Raw genomic sequence first — 9662 nt, 5'->3', positions numbered from 1 at the left:
TTGGAAAAAAAGAAATGGGTTTAAATTTGACAATTTCTTGACTGAACATCCAGGTTTTCTTCAAGTTGTAAAGGAGGAATGGGAAAAAAATATCGAGGGTACTTTTATGTTTCGAGTGACTTCTCATTTAAAAGCGCTRAAGAGTCCTCTTCGGAAACTTCGTCATTCTTATGGCAACCTTGGTAAGCGTGTTGCCTTTTTGAAGACTGAACTTGATCGTATCCAGATGGATGTTGATAATGATCCGTCTAATGTTGAGCTAGGCCAAGAGTTGGGTCATATTCAGATTGCGTATCAAAATGCATGTTGGGATGAGAATTGTGCCGTGAATCAACGTGCCAAAATTGCTTGGTTGAATGAAGGTGATTTGAATACAAAATTCTTCCATAAAGTGATTAAAGAACGGCATCATTACAATTCTATTCAGTCTGTGTGTACAAGTGATGGAACTTATGCCTATGGTGATGATGTGCCTAATGTTTTTGTGGATCATTTTAAAAGCTTTCTGGGATCGAGGTATGTTTCTTCTGATCTGACTATCACTAATGATGTTTTCATGCGTAAACTTTCATTGGCGGAAGCTAACCATATAATCAGACCAATTCAAAATGAAGAAATTAAAAATGCTATGTTTAGCATTGGTAATTATAAAGCACCTGGGTCTGATGGGTTTTGTTCTAAGTTTTTCAAAGCGGCTTGGGACATTGTTGGCCGTGATGTGGAGACTGCAATTCACAATTTCTTTTACCGAGGTAATCTTCCTAAGAGCTTGAATCATACGCTTTTATGTCTGATCCCTAAATCTATTAATGCTTCAAAAGTCACGGATTACCGGCCTATAGCATGCTGTACTGTGCTTTATAAATGCATTAGTAAGGTCATTGTGAATAATAGAATGAAGGGATCTTTGGATTTTTTAATTGATAAAGCTCAATCGGCTTTTATTCCGGGGAGAAGGATTACGGATAATATCCTTATGGCGCATGAACTTGTGTCTGGTTATCAATCTAATACGGGTCCGCCTCGTTGTGCGTTCAAAATTGATATACGAAAAGCTTATGATACTGTGGATTGGCGGTTCCTTTTTGTTATGCTTGAAGGTTTGGGATTTCACCCTGTTATGGTCAAGTGGATAAAAGAGATGGTGTCGACTCCTTCTTATTCTATAGCCATTAATGGTAACTCCCATGGTTTTTTTCTTGGAGGGAGGTGTCTTCGTCAGGGTGATCCGTTGTCCCCCTATCTGTTTACGATTGTTATGGAGGGATTTTCTCTGCTACTCCAAAAGTGTATTCGTGAGGCTGCTGATTTTGGTTATCATCGGGGTTGTGAGGATCTGGATTTGACTCACTTATGTTTTGCGGATGATTTATTTGTCTTTACAAAAGGGGATGTCCTTTCTGTTGAAGTGCTTAAAAAAGCTCTGGCTCTTTTTCAGAATTATTCGGGATTAGCGCCTAGTCTTGAAAAAAGTGACATTTATTTTGGGAATGTTCCTTCCAACATTAAAGCAGCTATCCTTGAATGCCTTCCCTTCAAGCTTGGTGTTTTTCCTGTTCGATATTTGGGTGTTCCTTTATCGCAATCTCGGTTAAAGTCTTGCGACTATGCTCCGCTGATTGCTAGAGTGAAGAACCGTATACTTAATTGGAAATCTAAGTTTCTTTCGTTTGGTGGTAGGCGTCAGCTTATTATATCGGTTCTTCAATCTCTCCAGCTTCATTGGATGTCGGTTTTCTTATTTCCTTCTGGTATCATTCATGATCTTGAATCTATATTTCGTAAATTCCTTTGGGCTCCAAGGGAAGATCCGCGTGGTAGATGTCGGTTATCATGGGATATGGTTTGTAGGCCACTGGAATCTGGGGGTCTTGGAATTAAAAGACTCTCCACTTGGAATCGGGATTTACTTGCCAAACATGTGTGGGATATTGTTAGGCGACGGGATTCTATGTGGGTTCGTTGGATTTATAGTAATAATCTCCGYTCTTCGAATTTTTGGATGGTTCGTAAGAATTCTAATTGGTCTTGGGTTTTTCGTAAACTACTAGACTTGCGGAGTCATTTGCGTCGGTTTCGTTTCTCTCAAATTGGTGATGGTCGGAACACGAATGCTTGGGAGGATGCTTGGTTATCTTGTGGTCCTCTATCCGCGTTTATCTCTTACCGGTTTGTCCATTCTTGTGGGTTCTCTACCTTAACGACGGTTCGTGATCTTATTATAAGCTGGAATGGTAATTGGCCTGATGATTGGCCTCCTTAGATGGTAATTATCCTGTGATCCCTTGGTCTAAATTGGTTTGGTTCTTGGGTCATATTCCGAAGCATGCTTTCTGTTTTTGGTTGGCTTGTCAGAGAAGGCTTCCGACTCAAGACCGCTTACACTGGAAGGATGAGCCCCCAGATATGGAGTGTTCACTGTGTGGTCAATGTTTGGATAGTCATGATCATTTATTCTTTCAATGTTCGTATGCTGGAGCTATATGGACTAGTGTTTTACTCATGGTGGATATGACGGGTATGCCTTCAAGGTGGGAACAGATTGTTCAAGTTATTTCGGATCCTAATACTCGTCCGAATCTGTTAAAGCAGAAACTTGCTGTGGCGGCTACTGTTTACTATATTTGGCTAGAACGTAATAGAAGACTTTTTTCTGCGACTAAGCGTACGGCTCAGGATCTTACTGCTGTTATTAGGGAATCTATCTCCATTCGAGCAGATTGGTTGGCGTGTCGTCCTGTGGTTACTTATGGTTGACTTGAAGGCTTGTTTTTGGTTCTGGGAGGCGATGGTTTGGGTTACGCTTCTCTTTTTTATCTTCTTTGGTTGTTTGTTTGWGTCTTATGGGCTTTGTTTATTTTGGCTTGTTGTGGCTCGGTTGGGGTGTTTCCTTTGGCCTTGGGACTTTTATTGTAGGTTGCGGTCTTTCTGTTTGGTTGCTTTGTAAAACTATTTATTGCGTTTTATAAATTTGCCGAAGTTTTCCTTCAAAAAAAAAACTTTCTCTATTTGTGTTAATCGACAGTCGGAGGGTTTCTTTCATGGCAAGCGAGGACTTCGACAAGGGGATCCATTATCTTCGTACTTGTTCACGGTGGTTATGGAAGGATTGTCGATGATTTTAAAAAAATGTATTGATGAAGAGGTGAATTTTACGTACCATCAAGGATGTGATGGTATCAAGCTGACCCATTTATGTTTGCGGATGATCTTTTTATTTTTTCTCGGGGGGATGCTACTTCAGTTGAGGTGATAAAACGAGCTCTCCAAATGTTTGAGTAACGTTCGGGTTTGTCACCGAGTTTTGAAAAAAGTGAAGTGTTTTTCGGGAATGTCGGGTTGGATGTTCAAAATATCATTCGCAAATGCCTTCCTTTTCGTCCGGGGGTATTTCCTATTCGCTACCTTGGAGTTCCTCTCTCTCCAGTTAGATTAAAGGTACGTGACTTCAACCCTCTTGTGATTAAACTTAAATCTCGCTTGTTGAATTGGAAAAACAAATTTCTTTCTTATGGGGGTAGACGTCAGCTCATCATCCCTGTTCTTCACTCTATGCAAACTTTTTGGATGTCGGTATTTCTAGTACCGGCAGCCACAATCCATGAAATTGAACAATTGTTCTGTAATTTTTAATGGAATAAAGAGGAGGGTGAGATGGGAAAATGTCGAGTATATTGGGATAGGGTTTGTTTACCTATAAAAAATGGAGGACTGGGTATGAAAAGACTTGCTCTTTGGAATCGGTGTTTGCTTTTTAAACATATTTGGGATATTCTTACTGGAAGAAATACCATGTGGGTCTCTTGGATTCATTCTCATTGTATTCGGGGAAGAAATTTTTGGATCATAAAGAAGAGGAATGAATGGTCGTGGCTTGTCCGGAACCTTTTAAAGTTAAGACCACATTGCAGACGATTTTTCATTTCAAATGTGGGTAATGGTAGAAGAAGAGCCCACTTGAATATTGAATTCAGGCTTTCATTAGCTCCTTCAGGATGGGATCACACTTTCAGCTCGCTGGGTCCTATTCATTAAAAGACCATTTCATCTATTAACTCCCTTTCTCAAACCTGCCCCTTGCTTCTGGTTTTCATGATTCTATTTGTTTCCAAGTAATGCATATCCCTATGGTCTCCCCTAATATTCCTAAAGGAAAATGGATCAAATGGGCTCCTCCTCCTTTTGGTATATCTACGCACGCTTGGGAAGACACGTGGAGTGATTTTGGTCCCCTTATTCACTTGCTGTCCTACAGATTCATAAATGGTCATGACTTTCATAATAACTCTATGGTATATGATCTAATGCAAAGGTTTGACAATGATTGGCCGGTTGAATGGATTCAACAATATCCCCAACTACAAAATATTATGATACCTTCTCCCAGTCAGCAAGAGGATACGGTCAGATGGCTTGACACTAATCATTATCGGAAACCTTTTGAGGTGAAAGTGGCGTGGCAAACTTTACAAGAGGTAGGTCCGATTGTGCATTGGTACAAGGTGGTATGGAATAAAGCATACATTCCTAAACATGCTCTTTGCTTGTGGATGGCGTGTCAGAGAAGATTACCAACCCAGGATCGCATTAGCCAGTGGAAGCATGAACCTCTTGATCTGAAATGTGTTTTTTGTAAATTAGTGATAGAAACACACAATCACTTATTTTTTGAATGCAACTACTCGAGTAGTATTTAGGAGGTAATTAAAAAGGAAGTAGGGATAAAGAATTGTCCGAACAAATGGGAGGATATCCTTAATATGAGATTATCACAAAGGTGGAAATTATGGTCTACGGTTCAAAAACTTGGTATATCAGCTACGGTATACCATATATGGAGGGAAAGGAACAGAAAGTTCTTTGACAATTATAACCATGCTGGGGAAGCCTTCCTTTTATAGTGAAGGAAAAGGCACCCTTATGCAAGCATGACATAAGCATGACAAAAGCTAATAATAATTCAAACTAGAAAACAAACTAAATGAGGTAAGCGCTTACATCACTACTAGGTGACTACAAGCTTACATCATGGAGAAAAAGTTGTGGCTGAGATCAAGATACAGCTCTTCAAAGAATGGCGTGGAAGACAAGGAAGAAACTCACGAGAATCAATGATGCATGATCATGTGGATGATGAAGGTTTTCGATTCTGGAAGTTTTTGGTGATTTGCACCATTTATTTTTTGCCTTGCTGATTGTTTTTGTATTGGTGACGTTTTTTATTGTCTTTATAAATTTGCCTGGGGAAACTTCCCCTTTCAGTATTTTTTGCCCTGCTTTATATTTACTTTTTGGTGCATTTCCCTTTGTTTTTTTTTTGGCTTCTTATGGCTTGGTTTCTGAGTCAAAGTTGCCGTTGCTTTTCTTGCTGATTTCCTCTTTGTAAAGTTTCGCTTTTTTTCGTTTTTATATATTTGCCTGGGGATATTCCCCTTCAGTAGACCGTATAGGGTTTAATTAGCACATTTTTCTCACAAGGAGTCTAACTGGGTCAAGATGACACTAAATCGGTCAAATTTAGTGTACTGAAAGGGGAATATCCCCAGGCAATTTTATAAAGACTAGTAAAAGAGAAACTTGTCAAAAGAGGAAATCAGCAAGAGACGCTATGGCAACTTTGGCTTACAAACCAAGCCATAAGAAGCCAAAAAAGACAAACAAAAATGCACCAATAAATAATAATAAAGCAAGACAAAAAATGTATGGAGCAAAACCCCGCCATCTTCCAAAAACGAGACCCTTTAGCAAACACCTTTTCACGCGTCATTGAGAGGTATGAGATTTTGCCTTGTCTTCCACGCCATTCTTTGAAGAATCTGATTCTTGATCTCAGCCACAACTTTCTCGCCAGCTTGATTATACTTGTCAAAAAAAAATTTGTTCCTTTCCCGCCATATGTGGTATACCGTAGCAGATATACCAATTTTTTGAACCGTAGACCATGATTTCCACCTTTGTTATCCCATTTGTTCGGACAATTTGTTATCCCAACTTCCTTCTGAATGACCTCCCATATACTATTCGAGTTGTTGCATTCAAAAAATAAGACATTAATGTGACTAATTGAGTTAGAATGGGTTTTAAGCCTCCTTAACGGGTCTATTTGGACCTTAATGGGTATAACACGGTTCTGTTACTTTTATTTGAGTCAATTTGATCAAAATGACACTAAATGGGTCATAACTAATTTGATTAAACCCTAATGGGCTTATAGGCCCATTTCTGCATAAAGAGTCTAATTGACACAAAATGACACTAATTTGGTCATATTTAGTTTGATCAGGCCTTAATGGGTATAATGAGATTATTTCTCCTACTTGAGTCTAATTGAGTTATAATGGTATTAAATGGGTCATAATTAGTCTAAGCAGAGGTAAATGGGATTTATTGAGGTATAATGAGTCCATTTTGTGTTAGTGGATATAATGTGCCCATTTCTCCTTAATAAGTCCATTTGGGTCGAAACGACACTTACTAGGTCATCATAAGTCTCATTAGCTCCTAAGCGGTTTAATTGGCCTATTTTTCTTCATAAGGAGCCTAATTGGGTCAAGATGACACTAAATGGGTCATAGTTAGTCTACTGAAAGGGGAAGAGTTTCCCCAGGCAATTTTATAAAGACAGTAAAAAGCGTCACCAATACAAAAACAATCAGCAAGAAAAACTACGGCAACTTTGACTCACAAACCAAGTCATAAGGAGCCAAAAATGACAAAGGGAAATACACCAAAACATAACACCATACGCCAAAAAGCAAAAGGCAAGAAAAACCCATAAGATCAAAAACCGAGAAGGCACACCACCCACGTAGTCACACACCATTGGAATTCATTAGCTTCTTCCTTGTCTTCCAAGCCATCCGATGAAGAATCTGCATTTTGATTTCAGCAATAACTTTATCCCCCGAATGATTGAAATTGTCAAAGAACTTCCTGTTCCGTTCCCTCCAGATATTATAGACCGTTGCCGATATACCAAGTTTTTGAACCGTAGACCAAGATTTCCAAGTTTGAGTGGACCCTCTGTGAAGAATATCCTCCCAATTGTTTGGACAGTTCATTAATCCCACCTCCATTTTAATAGCTTCCCAAATACTGCTTGAGTACTTGCATTCAAAAAATAGGTGATTGTGCGTTTCAATCACTAAGTTACAAAACACACACTTTAAATCCGGCGGTTCATTCTTCCATTGACTTATACGATCTTGAGTTGGCAGTTCCTTCTGACACGCCATCCACATGCAAAGAGCATGTTTAGGAACGTATGCTTTATTCCAAACGAATTTATACCAATGCACAACCGGCTTCACCTCTTGGATAGTATTCCAAGCCAATTTTACCTCAAAGTCACCCCGTGAAAGTTTATTATCAAGCCATCTGACTTTATCCTCCACTTGACTGGGAAACGGAATCAGAACACTCTGCAGCTGAGGATATTGTTGAATCCAATCCACCGGCCAATTAGTACCAAATCGTTGCATTACATCAGATACCGTGGAGTTATTGTGAAATCCCTGGCCATTAATGAATCTATAAGACAGGGATTGAATGAGAGGRCCCGACTCGCTCCAWKTATCTTCCCAAGCATGCGTAGATARACCATTTCCCACATTRTAGATAAAGAATCTYCGRCAATGARATCTTAAGYCTAAAAGGCTYCGGAGWATCYACGACCACTCATTCCTCTTCTTGATAACCCAGAAATTACGTCCCCGAACACAGTGAGACTGAATCCAAGAGACCCACATAGTATTTCTGCCCTTTAGAATATCCTAGATATGTTTAAATAGAAGTCACCTATTCCAAGTCGCAAGTTTTTTCAAACCAAGACCCCCACTTTGAATAGGCAAGCAAACTGTATCCCAAGCAACTCGACATTTACCCAACTGACCCACTGCTTTATTCCATAAAAAATTACGAAAAAGCTGCTCAATTTCATGGATTGTGGTTGCCGGTACAAGAAATACCGACATCCAATATGTTTGCATTGAGTGAAGCACTGAGATAATTAGTTGTCGACGCCCTCCATATGAGAGGAATTTATTCTTCCAGTTTAAAAGTCGAGATTTAAGCTTTAACATAAGGGGATTAAAATCACGTACCTTCAGCCGAACCGGAGAAAGAGGAACTCCCAAGTAAGGAATCGGGAAAACCCCTGGCCGAAAAGATAAACTATCACGTATAAGAGTTTGAACCTCCATTGCTACATTCCCGAAAAACACCTCACTTTTTTCCAGACTTGGCGACAATCCCGAACGTTCTTCAAACAAAAGAAGGCCATGTTTGATGACTTCCACAGAAAGAATGTCCCCCTTAGAGAAAATAAATAAATCATCAGCAAAGCAAAGATGAGTCAACTTAATATCCGCACAACCTTGATGATACGAAAAATTTACCTCCTCCTCAATACACTTCGATAGAAGCATCGAGAGACCCTCCATAACAACAGTAAACATATAAGGGGAGAGAGGATGTCTTTGACGAAGGCCTCGTTTACCATGAAAAACCCTCCGGCTGTCCATTAACACAAACAGAATAAGAGGGTGAAGTGATCAAGGTAGATCCATTTAATCATGACAGGATGAAAACCCATTCCCTTCAGCATTTCTAAAAGAAATTGCCAATCAACTGTGTCATAAGCCTTACGAATATCAATCTTAAAAGYACATTTTGGTTCCCCTTCAGAACGCTGATATCCAGCGACCAGTTCATGGGCCATTAAGATATTATCAGTGATTTGGCGCCCAGGAATGAACGCAGATTGAGCCTTGCTAACAAGAATGTCCAGCTAACAAGAATGTCCAGCGATCCTTTCATCCGGTCAGCAATAACCTTACTAATACACTTCAACAACACATTACGACATGCAATTGGCCGATAATCAGTAACACAAKAAGCATTAGGAACCTTTGGCACAAGACAAAGAAGAGTATGGTTCAGCTGATACTCCAATGTTCCAGAATAGAAAAAATTATGTATCCCAGTGAGAACATCCCTACCAACCACATTCCAAGCTGCTTTAAAGAATTTAGAAGAATATCCATTAGGGCCTGGCGCCTTATCATTCCCAATGGCAAACAAAGCATCCTTTATTTCCATAACCGAAATAGGACGGATTAAGTGAAGAGAATCCGATAACGATAAAGAATGACCAAACACACAATCCCCCATAGAAGGCGGAACCAAGACATTAGAGGTACCTAGAATACCTTTAAAATGGTTGAGGAACGCTATGGATACCTCCTGATGATCATAAACTATACCAGAAGAATCCCTTATAGTAGCAATATGGCTCTGATTGCGCTTTTCTTTCATAGACTGAAAAAAGAATTTAGAGTTTCCATCCCCTTCATTAAGCCAAGATATCTTCGCTTTTTGACGGGCCATTTCCACTTGATCATTCCTAGCTTGTTGATACGCTAACAAGAGGTGAGCAATGTCCTCCTTCAGCAAGTCATTAAACGGGTCTAGGTCACAAGCCAATTGGGCGACATCAAGCTCCGTCTTAAACTGAACTACCCTTTTATCCAAACAACCATACGAATTTCGGAGACGTCGACAAACCACCTTCAGAGCATGCAATTTCCGCAGCACCCTCTTCATATAAGATCCTTTCTGCTGATTCGTCCACACCTCCTCCACAGAAGTAAGGAAATCCTTAT

General features: G+C 39.7%; 1 protein-coding gene across 1 annotated transcript; it reads right to left on the bottom strand.

The window, feature by feature from the left end:
* Nucleotides 1–6812: 6812 nt before the first annotated feature.
* LOC112502584 lies at nucleotides 6813–8719 on the bottom strand. Its single transcript, XM_025106539.1, has 4 exons — nucleotides 8622–8719; nucleotides 8397–8514; nucleotides 8103–8312; nucleotides 6813–7514 (listed from the first exon to the last, which is right to left on the bottom strand). Exons 1-4 carry the CDS (start codon nucleotides 8717–8719, stop codon nucleotides 6813–6815), a joined length of 1128 nt encoding a protein of 375 aa, XP_024962307.1.
* Nucleotides 8720–9662: the final 943 nt, after the last annotated feature.

This window comes from Cynara cardunculus, unplaced genomic scaffold (genome assembly GCF_001531365.2).
Source record: "Cynara cardunculus var. scolymus isolate 2C unplaced genomic scaffold, CcrdV1 Un_Scaffold_1603, whole genome shotgun sequence".
Classification (NCBI taxonomy): domain Eukaryota; kingdom Viridiplantae; phylum Streptophyta; class Magnoliopsida; order Asterales; family Asteraceae; genus Cynara; species Cynara cardunculus.
Note: the sequence above shows the minus strand (reverse complement) of the source record. Positions and strands in the feature narration are given on the sequence as shown.